We start from the raw sequence: 14,543 nt of genomic DNA, 5'->3' as shown, positions 1-14,543 counted from the left end.
CGTTTATAACATTACAGAAACTAATGCAAGACTCACTATCCATTTTATCTTGTGTAACAGATTTACTGTTATACATTAATTCTAATATTTATCTTTGTTTTAGTTTAATATATTTTTAGAAATGTATGTAACGTATATTGTTAAATGTGGAATGCGAAAATCCTGCCTGTTCTCTAAATCTGTAGATTATAGGGTGCAAGAATCAACAATAAACTAGGTGTCTACGTAACGTACAACGGATTTTCAGTGTTACTGCCAGATGAATTTTCGAGAATCTTGCCTAACGAGTATAAAAGAAAAATATTGAAGGTTTATTCGCCAAGAAGTTAACTATTATTGCCCGAAACGTTGTATCGACTATAATATACATGTATATATAATACACTGCTGGCCAAAATCTTAAGGCCAATGAACATAAAGAAAAAATATGCATTTTGCGTTATTAGACTCAACCACTAATTTGAGTAGAGCTTTGAAAGATGAAAATAAGAAAAGGGAAAATAAAAAAAAAAACTTTTTTAGTATTTAATAGGGAAAATGTGAACACTATAAAATTAGATTTCGAACATTACAAACCGTTTAACTCCAACGAATTAACTTCGACCGTTACGTATTTCTACTGTGGCATTAGATAGTTTCGTCGGAAAAGTCTGTTTGCAAACGGCGTGACGATAGCGATTAAGTGACGTGTATGTGTTTTTTCTTATATCAAAGCCACAGCGGGGTATCTGATAAGTCCACCGAGGGGAATCGGACCCCTGATTTTAGCGTTGCAAATCCGTAGACTTACCGCTGTACCAGCGGGGGACAAGTGAAGTGTAACAATATCAACTCAGAATGAATTCGCTCATCGTAAACCGTCGATAAAATATTGAGTTCACACTAAATAGAAAACCCAGTATAGTTTGTAAGTTTGCAAAACTTTTGTGTATCAATTATTACAAATTGCATTGTTGTTTGTATATTACGATATATTTGAGTTACTAACAAAAATTATGTGTATTAATCTTGTTGGCAGATATTATGAATTGAATATATATTGACATTCAATTAGCTTCTATATCGAAATTAAAATTTCCGGCTTTTCGTAATACGTAACATGATAAATCGGAATCTCGTCCAAGATATATTATAATACGTAACAGTTGACATATTTGTCCCGGCATGGCCAGGTGGTCAAGGCACTCTACTTATAATTCGAGGTTCGAATCCCTGTCGTACCAAACGTGCTCGGCCTTTCAGCCGTGGGAGCGTTATAATGTGATGGTCAATCCCACTATTTGTTGGTAAAAGAGTAGTCCAAGAGTTGGCGGTGGATGGAATTGACTAGTTGCCTTCATCCTCGTCTTACACTGCTAGCGCAGACAGACCTCGTGTAGCTTTGTTCGAAATTCAAAAGAAACCAAACTTGATATGTTTAATAACGTAACGTTCACTCTCCTGGTTTTCATGACAATATAAAAAAATGATTTAATTATGTAATGTTTAGTGTAATTGGTGAAGTTTTCTGAAAGTTATAGACATCAGTTAAAGCTTTCCAATATTTAGATCAAAAGGTTCTCAAGGTTTGGTGGTACATTATAGGATGTTACTCTTTACTTGAACTGAAGACGTGCATCAGTTAAGTTATAAATAAGAAGTAAATTAATAGTAAATTTAAAATATTCTAATCTGCTGATTTTTTGTGTGTACTTAAAAACACAGCTTTAGATTGCACTTAAGTATGGTTGTACATGTCATATATCTTTTGTGACTGTTACTGGAGTACCAGCAGTGAAGTCTTAAAGGGCTGATGCACTTCATGTATGATTTGATATATGAAACACTGATATGACTCCAGATGTGAATTACTATTGGAAGCATTGACAGATTGCAAGTACATTTTAATTAACATTTGTAGCACTAACAGTTTAGTTTAGTTTTTAAATTTTGCACAAAGCTACACAAGTGCTATTTGCATTAGCCATCCCTAATTTAGCAGTGTAAGACTAGAGGGAAAGCAGATACTCTTTTACCAACGAATAGTGGGATTGACTGTCACGTTATAACGCTCCCACATCCGAAAGGGTGAGTATGTTTGGTGCGACGGGGATTCGAACCTGCAAACCTCAGATTACAAGTCAAGTGCCTTAACCACCTGGCCATGCCAGACCCATAGCAATAACAGACCCCAGGTGTGCAATGATATTTTCTTGACTCATGAGCCCCAGATACAATGTTTTATTTGATTTTAATAGACAACTGCAGCTCAGTTTAGATAAAAGCTAACATTTGAAAAATAAATGTTTGATGGATAAAGTACCACTGACATATATTGTTTTAGTACGTGTAGATAAACACAGTACTTATTACTTTTCTTTCGTAATGCTAGCTTTGATTTATAGAAACCACAGCTCAATTTATATTACATCAGTGACAACTCAACAAATGAGGGGGCCCGGCATGGCCTAGCGCGTAAGGCGTGCGACTCGTAATCCGAGGGTCGCGGGTTCGCGCCCGCGTCGCGCTAAACATGCTCGCCCTCCCAGCCGTGGGGGTGTATAATGTGACGGTCAATCCCACTATTCGTTGGTAAAAGAGTAGCCCAAGAGTTGGCGGTGGGTGGTGATGACTAGCTGCCTTCCCTCTAGTCTTACACTGCTAAATTAGGGACGGCTAGCACAGATAGCCCTCGAGTAGCTTTGTGCGAAATTTCCAAACAAACAAACAAACAAAATCAACAAATGAGACATTATGACCTGCTCAGTGGTGTAACCAGAGTGACATATAGGCAGAATTTATTTATCTCACTTTATAACACAATGAAGGTTAATTAATGGATGAATGGACTAAAATATTTCATAAATTTGTTGAATTTAAATCAACTCTTCTAAATTCATTGACACATTTTTCTGTAACAAACACACTTCAAAGGTAAAGCTAAAAAAATAAATATTTATATTTTAAATAATTCTATTAAACAATAGTTTTGTTAGCTATTGGACATTTTATATAAAACAACGTTTCTTAACAGTGATAAATAAAACAATGAATGTACAGTGAAATCTCTTTCATTTTGCAAGGCTGTGTTTCTTTTTATTTTGTTGTTATTTACAAGTTCTGGGTACATCATTACATTTTATTTTAATTAAAAATGAACAATGTCCATACCAGCCATTTTTCATAAATATAAGAAAACGTTAATGACAGAAAGAACAAGTAATTAGCTGTGTAAGTTTTGATACACAAAGCAGCTTCTTATATGTTCCTTATAACAAAAATATCTCACATGCATATACAATAAAATGTTAGCTTAATCTCTGGTCACTATTAACTTAATCAATGAAGATTTAGTTAGCTTACTTAATCATTGGGAAATGGGTAAGCTTAAACACTGAACATTTTGTTAGTTTAATCATTGGGTGCTGTATCAGCTAAATGATGGAACATTCTGCCAGCTTAATAACTGTATTTCTATTAATTACTGGGTACTATGCTAGCTAAGTCACTGGTTCCTTTTTTATATTTACACTACCATATATAGTTTGATATTTCACAATGCTAAACAGCTAAAATATTGCTTATATGTACACTGATAGTATTTATACACAATTGTTTCTTGTATATATATTGCTTATATATGCACACAAACAACAATGAAACTTACAAGAAACAATTATGTACAAGTACCATTAGTTTTATGAAGTATTAGTGCAATAAAAACATTCTCTAAATTAATCAGTGATGACGAGAAAACTCACTGGTAGAGAAATATATATGTAAAACATTTCTCAACCCAAACCAGCCGTTTTTACATATATAATTCTCTAAATTATTTAACTATGACACTAAATCAGCATTTTTAATTAAAATTAGGACAACACTTATACAAGTTTTAATGTAGATAGATTAATGACATAAAGTGAACATTTAATACTATGTAATAAATACAGTGGTACCTTGGTTCTTGAACAATTCTGTTTTCGAACATACTGTTTGAGAAAAAAATGTCTCGGTTGTTGAACATAAACTCGGTTCCCGAACCAAGCTGTCATGGCCCGAACCCCAGAAATAACCCGACAGACGACCCGAATGACCCTTCAACCATTTTCAGCCCATGCCTAGCTTGCCTAAAACATTTTACCCGCACCTGTCGGTCAGTCCACACCCCCGCTAAAATCTGCTGTGAACGTTCTTGTTTATCTTTTTTTTTTTAAATATTCTGATTAAATAAGCCACCATGGGGTCAAAGAAGGATAATGAAAGCAGCAAACCAAAAAGAAAAGTTGTTAGACCCACAATAGAGGTGAAAAAAGATCTCTTAGCGAAGTATGAGAGTGGTGTTCGCGTGTTTAACCTTGCTACACAGTTTGGTATGGTGAAGTCTACAGCCTGCACCATACTGAAAAATAAAGAGGTCATCAAAGGAGCTGATGTTCCAAAAGGAGTGACAGTGCTTACGAAACAAAGATCACAAGCAATGGAAGAGGTAGAAAAACTGTTGTTGATTTGGGTAAACAAAAAATAGTTAGCTGGTGATAGCATTTCTGAGACCATCATTTGTGAGAAAGCAAAGCAGTTGCATGCTGACCTCCTGCAAAACACCCTTGGAACAAGTGCTGATACAAGTGATGCCTTTAAGGCTAGTAGGGGGTGATTTGAAAAATTTAGCAACAGAAGTGGCATACATAGTGTGGTGAGACATGGGGAGGGTGCCAGTTCTAATAAAGATGCTGCTGATAAATTTGTTAGGGAATTTAAGGACTATGTAGAAGCTGAGGGTTTTATTCCCCAACAAGTGTTCAACTGTGATGAGACAGGCCTCTTTTGGAAAAAAAAAATGCCAAAGAGGACCTACATCACCAAGGAGAATAAGTCACTGCTGGAACACAAGCCAATGAAGGTCAGGTTAACTCTATTGTTATGTAGTAATGCAAGTAGGGACTTAAAACTTAAACCTTTGCTTGTGTACCATTCTGAGAACCTGAGGATTTTTAAGAAAAATAATGTCCTGAAAAGTAAACTAAATGCCATGTGGAGGGCTAATAGTAAATCATGGGTAACCAGGCAATTTTTTATGGAGTGGGTCCATGAAGTGTTTTCCCCAAGTGTAAAGAATTTCCTCACAGAAAAACAGTTGCCACTCAAGGCTCTTCTTGTGATGGACAATGCACCTGCTCACCCACAAGGCTTGAAGGACGGGTTGGTGGAGAAGTACAGTTTTATTATGGTGAAGCTCTTGCCCCCTAACACAACTTCTCTCATTCAGCCCATGGACCAGCAGGTCATATCGAACTTTAAGAAACTCTACACCAAAGCACTGTTTCAAAGGTGCTTTGAAGTGACCTCTGACACAGAGTTAACCCTCAGAAAGTTCTGGAAAAATCACTTTAATATCTTCTATTGCTTGAGGATCATAGACAAAACCTGGAGGGAAGTGTCTTTGAGGAACATGAACTCAGCCTGGAAGAAATTGTGGCCAGACTCAGTAGCAGATAGAGACTTTGAAGGCTGAGCCTGTTGTCGAGGATATTGTCTCACTAGACAAGTGTATGGGTTTTAATGTGAGTGGTGATGATGTGGAGGAGTTGGTGGAAGACCACAACACTGAGCTCACCATGGAAGAACTCCAAGACCTTCAGAAGGAGCAGCAACAGAAGGCAAATGAAGAAATGTCTTCAGATGAGGAGGAGGGAAAGGAGGATGTTCCTAGTTCAGTAATCAAGGAAATGTGTGGAAAATGGGGAGAGTTACAAAGTTTTGTGGAAAAATTTTACCCTGACAAAGCTGTAGCAAACCGCAGAATAAACCTTTTCAATGACAATGTCATGTCTTACTTTAGAAACATTTTACAATGCAGGCAGAAACAAACCTCATTAGACAAGTTTTTAGTGAGAAATAGGTCCAGTGAGTCTCAAGCAGGTTGTAGCGGTGCAAAGAGACAGAAAAGAGAAAGAATCCCTAAAGGAGAGTTACCTGACGTTTTTATGGAAGGTGACTCCCCTTCCAAACAATAATAACCCTCCTATATTCCACGTTCCTCACCACCTTTCACTTACGCCATCAGCTCTCCTCAGCACAGGTAAAGTACAGTTAAATTTAATTTATTGTTTTTTTTATTGTGTTTATAGTTTTTGTGGTTGACATGTAAGTATTATTATACAGGTATAAATAAGCAATATATTTACTTAAAATGCTTCATAATGCATAATTTCTGGAGGTCAGTAACGGATTAATTTAATTTACAGTATTTCTTATGGGAAAAATTGATTCAGTTTTCGAACAGCCTTCTGGAACGGATGAAGTTCGAGAACCGAGGTATCACTGTATTTAAAATCAAATTGCCATCAGTCTCAACCTGAAATGCCAATGGGAATAATACCTGTGAACCTATAATGATAATCAAATGAAAGTAAAATAAATTTAAACTATTAAATAAGGATAATAATAATAGGAACATTCAATTAATAGATGGTATGAACTTCTTTTTGCTGAAATGTATATAAATTTGTTCATGTGATTCCTGAAATTATATACAGGTCTTAGTTCTTCCAAAAACTGCATTTCTGGTGATGATGCAGTAAGATGTGGAAACATGTAGTGTCACCAATATCAGTATTTCATCTTTATATAGTAAAAATAATTAAGTAAAACAAATTATTTATTGTGCTTTGAAACAATATAGTGTTTAGGGACAACATGGGACCTACTGGCCCATTTCAGCTATTCCATCCTCTAAACTAAATTAAAAAAAAACACAATGTTAGCTCTTATCATTCATATAATTATCAAGTTTTTCTTAAACTCACTTAAATTTAGTGCCTCTACAACATTTCAAAATAACCCATTCTAAATGCCAACCACCCTGTTAGAAAAATTAAAACTCCCTTAGCTGAAGGTGACTCCTATCCAATCAAAATGTATATGTGTGTCCCCAGTCCTATTGTTCCTACTGTTTAATATGGAAAAGAAAGGTGTATCAGCATTACAAGTTCCCAAGTTAATTAATATTATAGTTTTTACAAAGTCTTTGGAAATCAGTTGAGATTTGAATTAAAGTACAGTGAATCTTTTGTTGATGCATTGTTCTTGTTCAGGGACAGCTTTATTAAGAATTCGAAATATTTCATTTAAACAGGTACATCATATGTATAGAACAGTATATAAGCAGTTGTTTTTCTCATATATGTTCCAAATACCACTTTTTTTAAGCAGTCAAGTGGTATTTTAACCTCTGTAAGTTAGATAACCATGATTTGCAAACTTAGTTTTGCAACAGTATCTCAAGTTAACTGTCAATATATAGTGTACTTAATTTTTGTAAGTGGTTCATAAGAATAAAATTTATAGCTAACCCACTTAGGAAAAAAGCAAAACATTTAGTTAAAATACATGTGCATGAATTTACTTTATTTTACATTTAAAAAAAAAAAAATCAGATACTCAGAGAATACCAAATATATTTCAAAACTTACAAGCACAACTATACCTAATAAATGAATCAAAAGTGGTTCAAAACAGATAAGTTTTCTTTATTCAGATTTGTAAAAGTGTTCCTTACATTACAAGATATTTTATTGTAAATAAATCCAAGTTGATGATAGGCTTATGCTTAAGCCAATCAACTGTCATCATACATAAAATATTCAACAGTTCCTGAAAATATTTAAAACCAGTTTTGCAATGCTGTAACACTCAAAATTAATCCAATTATGTAAATCTCATTCAATATTTTGTAGAAATGTATACAGATTTCACTAATTTTTTCCAAAGGTGATGACTGTTGTTTACATGCTAAATAATATAAAAGCCAATTGTTATCTAACCATACTACTGAATATGAACTTGTTCCTTAAGGTTTTTGGTACATGTCGAATAGTCAGTGAAATTCTAGTATTCCGTTTCAGGACATCACCTATTTCTGCTTCACAGCTGTTCAGGTTTGCCACTTTATCTGTAATAACGTCTTCTTTTACTTCTTTGATACCATGAAGGTAATTATGATACATATCGTGTTTGACTATAAGTAAGCTTCGAGGTTCCAGAAGAAGGCTTGCAGAATGGCGTCTACTAAAGGAAGATGCTTCCGGTTCCTGAAAATCAAGAGTAAATATTTAATTATGCTGACACATAACAATTTATCTGTTTTGTTTTTTAATACTGTCTCTTTTTATTCTTTCTGGTATTATCCTGAAAATCAAGAGTAAATATTTAATTATGCTGACACATAACAATTTATCTGTTTTCCTTTTTAATACTGTCTCTTTTTATTCTTTCTGGTATTATCCTGAAAATCAAGAGTAAATATTTAATTATGCTGACACATAACAATTTATCTGTTTTGTTTTTTAATACTGTCTCTTTTTATTCTTTCTGGTTTATTTGGCAAAGCTCTTTTAGGCTTATACCTGAAAACAAAAAAAATATTTTTTTCAAATATCCATTTGGACTTAGGTCAAGTTTAAGGTAAGGATGGCATTTCCTTGATACAAAGAACTTGTTGTTTGGTAGTGCTACTATTTCAACATCTTTTTCGCTAAAACTGAGAAAAACAGATGATGGAAAAACATCCAGATAAGTTCGTCTTTGAACAGTAATGTGTTTTTGAAGATTCTTTCTTCTGTAATACTTGTGAAGTATTATTCGGTTTACAAATGATGATAAAACATACTAAAACATAAACATAAAAGTTTAACTACATGAAATACTTCTTTAAATAATAGACTCAAGTTTCTAAAATATACAAACAAGCAACAAAAATTACATTAAAACTGAATGCTGACTTGCATTGCCAAACTGTTCTATATTGCTCACTAGGTCCTTTTCACTTTTCTTGTTGAAAGAAGCATAAGAAAAGTTTATATGAATATTGTAACATGCTTTCTCTAACATTACATATTGGTCTGCCTCTTTCAAGTTGATTTTGAAGTGTGCTATTCTTCTTGAAAAACAACTTTGTCCATCAAAGCACAAGTCTGATTTTTTCTCGCTTGCTCCAGTCTTTTATATTTCACTCAGTTGCCCTTTGCAGTACTTGTCTTGCGACACTCTTCACCATCATTAATGCGTCCTCTGTCCAGGTACTTTATGAAAGTACCTCATTCAGATACTTTTATCACTTTTTTGAGACTGGTACCATCTCAGTCTCTAACACTGGCTCTTAGTGGAGAGGAAGGCACTGAGAAAGTGAAGGGGCCATTGAGAACATTATTCACATAAAATGAATCTGTGTAGATCAAGGGTGTACCAACAGAAGAGTGATACCAGAGTGGGGGAACCACATCTAGAACTGGCATGCTCTTCACCCTGAATGTTATATACAGATATACTTTTGACTAGATCCTAACCTGCAGCCATAGATTGATATATTCTGAACCACCACAACCAAAATGAAAAAGAAAGCTATGCCAAAGTGACAAATTTTTTCTCCACCTGATGAAGCTTGAAGGGCAACACCCCAGTTTTGGTTGTTTTTTTTTTTAATTTTGCGCAAAGCTACATGAGGGCTATCTGTGCTAGCTGTCCCTAATTTAGCAGTATAAGACTAGAGGGAAGGCAGCTAGTCATCATCACCCACCACCAACTCTTTGGTCACTCTTTTACTAACGAATAGTGGGATTGACTGTCACATTATAATGCCCCCACGGCTGAAAAGGCGAGCACGTTTGGTGCAACGGGGATGCAAACTCGCGACCCTCAGATTATGAGTTGCACGCTTTAAACCCCCTGGCCATGCCGGGCCTCCCCAGGTTTGGAATGACAGGATCATGTATGCCTTATTCAATAAAGAAATAGAACTCATTTGGTCTTGAATTATGAACATTTATCCTCAACATAGTAGACAAGAATCCTACCACTTCCCTATGGAATTATGAAGATGATGTGGAATGCTGTGCTCATCCAAGGACACAATATGGAATCACTCCACCTTTGGAATTACACGGAGATATTGGAGCTCTTTCCCCTGAACAATATAGTAGACCAGTACTGATCAAAAGTAGGGCCATGCACACCCTAACAAGATAACTAAGCATCGAATCTAAACCTGTATTACGAGTAGGATCCTATGTAGGTTGGTACCACTCCTACCGACATCATGGAAAAACATCCAGTGACCCAGGTAGGAGGGACCCCAACTTTGCTCTCTTCCTCAAGGAAGTAACTTAAACACTCTGGAGGAAAAGCCTCTGTCCATCACATTAGTAACAGGAAACTAGGTGTAGTAGGGGTAATGCAAATTAGAGAGCCCTGAAGAACAGTGCAATAGGTGAACCAATTTTTTAAAAGCAAGCTTTCATTTATTCAATCTAATGATTGGCAGAGAGAGGTAGGATCCCATTGAACTTTACTCATGATAGTCCATAAATAGCAGTCCAGATAAAATGGTAATACCATCCAGTGAGCTCAAAAACCTTTGTCAGAAAGCCAAGTCAGAAAATGAAATATGGTGGGTACATTTGGGTGAAGTGGGTTCAGTTTCCTCATGAGACAACATTGGCAATAAGTGTACCATCATGGGTCTAAAGATAGATTAATATAAATACAAGCAACTTTACAAGTTAAACTATGATGCCATGTGAAGGACTGCAGAACTTCCACATATGGAGCTACCAACAGTACTCAACAAACAGTGGAATGAATAATAGCCAGAAAGTTGAGTAACAGACAAATTGGAAAAAATGCATAAAGGTGCAATCATGTCCAATCTTGATTGAATGCATCTAATGAAGTACTGAAGGATGAAGTACCAGAGATCAAAACACCTGCAGTTGAGATTTCTAATGAGTAGCAAATGTGTAAATTATTGGAGTTTCAAAAAGAGAGCAAATTGACCAGAAAAAACTTGTGACAGAGAATCAATTTGGATGGACCAAGACAGGTGAGCTGATATTAAATTCATCACCCCTGAAACACAGAAAGCCAAGAGGCTGATATCATGGGAAAATATTCAAAGTTCAGAAACAAAGATCCCGAGAATGCATGCCCCTTGGTGGAAAATGTAAGAGACCACTGTTAAATAGTCAGAAAGAATCATAATGTTTTTCTCTTCAACAGATTAAGACCTTGAATTGGACAAGAAGAAGTTGTAAAATACTGATGTAGAAGAAAGATTATTCTTCTACCCACAGACCCTGGAATTCCTCATATTGATATATGCATCCCACCTCAGAAGTAAGGCATCCATGAAAAAGTGAATCTTGGGACAAGGAGGTAATATAGGCACAGTGATAGTAGTGTTGGTCCAACACAACCACAAATTCAGATGTAAGATGTTGCTCCTAACTGAGAAAACTGAATTATTTAGTGGATTACAGTTCACAACCCATTGACCATGCAGTGACCACTGAAGGGACTGCATGTGTGCTCATCCCCAAAGGAATCAGAGATTTTAGGGATGCCCATATTCCCAAAAGAGAAGAAGTCATCCTTGCTACAGGAAAAGGAGACATGAATAAAAGCCTGCCCATTCCACAGCCTGGAACCACATTGAAAAGACAACCAGATGAGCAATATATTGACTCAGCAAGAGAATGGATTTCTTAGCTCTGATAAGAAAGCCAGTCTGGGTGGTTTCTGAAAGGAGAATTTAGGTGTGTTTTTCTGGCAACCAATGACATGGTGCCAGAAGCAGCCAGTTATCAATTTAATGGTGTGTACACAGGCTCAAGATATGAAGGTGATGAGAAGAGCTCATATGACTGAAGAAAACATATGGTGCAAATGCTAGGCTGAGAGCAGAGTCTGACCCTTGTGTATGAAACATAGATAATGGCAGGATGACTTTGCTTAAGGAATGTGGAGATATGCATTGTTAATACTGAAATTAATCAACAGAACTGGGGAAAAAAACAACATAAGTTGAGAATCGATGCCATTCTCAACCTGAGAGGATCTAAGAATTGGTTGAGAGGAGAAAGATTGATGATTGGTTGCTATTCTCCGTCTTCTTGGGAAAGGAGCGTTGTATAACAGATGGAGGGCTACAGCAATTAGACAAACTCTCTCCAACAAGGCATCTCTACCAAATAAATCCCAACAGCATACAAGCCAGAAAACTAAAGAAAGAGCAGAAGTTTACAATCATACCAAAGTAAAAGCCAGCAAAGAACCCAATACATCCTTAAACTGATGTGGAAAATGCTGATAGGCTTCTGAGAAAAGTTAGAGGAAAAACAAATATCTCAGAACAGTAGCAACGATCAAACAGATCCAAAAAATTATGATTTGTTGAAAGCGATTACAGGGTCCAGTATGGAACCTCACATATCCAAAAAAGGACCAAGTCTTTGTGAGCCTGTATATATATGTCCTTCTGCCAGTGGTAATCCAAAGCATACTGTTCAGACAGGTATGGGGTCAAGGCATAACTATCTTGTCATTCCTGTTATGAAATTGAGCAGTAAACTTCCCAGTATAAACAGCAATATCAAGTGAAGGAGAAAAATTAAATAATTACCATCAGACCTTTCAGCTATCAAGGAAGGAGGAAAAGCTAGATTGTCACCCTCAGAACATTCAGCCATCAATGAAGGAGTGAATTCAAAAGCAAATGAAGATAGTCCCAAAACCTTACAAACCTGACTGACTAATTGAAGAAAAGGAGCAGGTAGTGGTTGACCCAAATTGGACTTATGAGAAGCCAGCCTTATAAACAAAGGTGCTAAAAAAAAAATGTCCAAGTTCTCCCCATACTGTACTAGATCATTGACTAAAACCATTTCAGAACCACTAGAAATATGCACCTTGACAGAATATACTTCTCCATCTCACAACAAATCAGGTCACAAACAATATCGGTATAACCTACGCTTTTAGATTTATAACATGATGCAGAAATGAATTGGTGACATTGATAGATATTCATTCCAATACAAAAATCACTGTTTTGCAGACTATAATGCAAATAGATTTTGTAATATAGTAAGTACATACAAAGCTAAAACTAAAAGAGTGAATGAAACACTATAGTATCTACACAGAAAAAACATACTTGTAAAAAAAGAATTTTTTTTAATCTAATTACCTAAACAAAAATATTCAGAAGACCCCTTGGAACATCCTTCATGAAATTTTAATAAAATGTTTCACCACCAATGTTATTGAGCATTTACTATCTCTTATATCTGTACTAGTAAATTTTATAGTTTCAAGGACATACACTACAAAAATTTGTCTTTTCACTCTGTCCAAGTAAAGATGTGAAGGTCAAAGGTCAAATAACAACAGTTTTAAACAACTTGCTTCAGGAAATAAGGTTCCACAAGATTTAAGAAAGTCGGCAGAAAAACTGGTTAACAGGCTACCTTGGGGCTATAGTTTGTATTTTGAAATAGAGAAGTCATTTGGTTCAAGTTATAATAAGCATGTTGACACTAAACATTCTCATACATTTCAGCATTCAACATATTATAAAACTAATAATCAACCTACTAAATGTTTTGGAACAAATTTATTCAGCTCATCCTATATTTCCTTCATTAACACCACAAACAATTACATGCACTGAAGCAAATATTAAATCTCTGTTATTGTCAATGTAATAACATATTATTCAAACTCAGTGTACACAAGTACACTGCATAACTTTCTTTCTCAAACAAATGAAGATATATACATATATTTTTCTAACAAACTATACTTCCAGTTCATGCAAAGTTTGAAATACATATATTTATAGTTGCATTTTTATTTTATCTCCAAATTCTGCAGCATACCTAAATATATAAATTACTTGCTCAATCATTTTGAATCTCTGGTACACTAATGACCTTACAATATGAATTCAATAGTACATGCCATCAAAGCTTACTCATTTGTGTCTGTCATGAATCCAAATGGACACACTCGAACCTACTGAACTGATATAACACCAACATTCACTAAAAGCAGTAGCCAAACTGAGTCACACAAACAACACATCTTTCTTCAGTATATTTCATCAGTTAAGATATGAATTGTTAGTACAATTATAATACTAACTTTTCTCTACACTAGAAAGTATGATAATGTAGTAAGTACAATTAAAGTGATGGAACAGCTTACCACTTTTGATGTGTATATTCTAAAAAGCAAGCTTAAGTTATAAATTGGGTTTATAGACTACACTTGAAAATACACATGTGCAAACAAATCTCAATTAGAAAACATTATTAGTTTGATTTTATCACAGCTTCAGTTTTTAATGTGTTCAAAACATATGCTGTAAATTTGAGAATAATTAATATTTAGAATGAAAACATAACACTGTCTGGAGAAATCCACACAGTTAGATTCTATATTTGTCAAACCCATTATATAAATGTTAAAATGCATCTTTTTCAGTTGGTTTTCAAGCAGTAATGCCATGTGACTGTCAAATAATAACAGATTTTCTTATGCAAAAGCCCAGGAATAAACAACCACTTATCATCTTGCAATACACTTATGGAAGGAAACCACATATATACAATTAGTTTGTTAAGTTACTATGTGAATCTTCACAAATAAATCTAATATTTAAATATGAATACTAACAGCTGGTCATCTATATCCAAGCTGAATCACAGTTTTATAAATATTTGTTT

General features: G+C 35.0%; 1 protein-coding gene across 3 annotated transcripts in view; it reads right to left on the bottom strand.

Moving 5' to 3' along the window:
• Positions 1-7,490: 7,490 nt before the first annotated feature.
• The window catches only part of LOC143252073 (putative RNA/DNA demethylase ALKBH6), a 28,831-nt gene continuing 21,778 nt past the window's right edge, over positions 7,491-14,543 (bottom strand). For all 3 annotated transcript variants that reach the window (XM_076503682.1, XM_076503681.1, XM_076503680.1), the window contains one exon: positions 7,491-8,072. In XM_076503682.1, coding sequence (XP_076359797.1) covers positions 7,797-8,072 — 276 coding nt within the window. In that variant the 3' untranslated portion in view covers positions 7,491-7,796. The remainder of the gene's footprint in view (positions 8,073-14,543) is intronic.

The sequence above is a fragment of the Tachypleus tridentatus genome, chromosome 6, assembly GCF_004210375.1.
Source record: "Tachypleus tridentatus isolate NWPU-2018 chromosome 6, ASM421037v1, whole genome shotgun sequence".
Classification (NCBI taxonomy): domain Eukaryota; kingdom Metazoa; phylum Arthropoda; class Merostomata; order Xiphosura; family Limulidae; genus Tachypleus; species Tachypleus tridentatus.
This window is presented reverse-complemented; position numbering and strand designations above follow the sequence as displayed.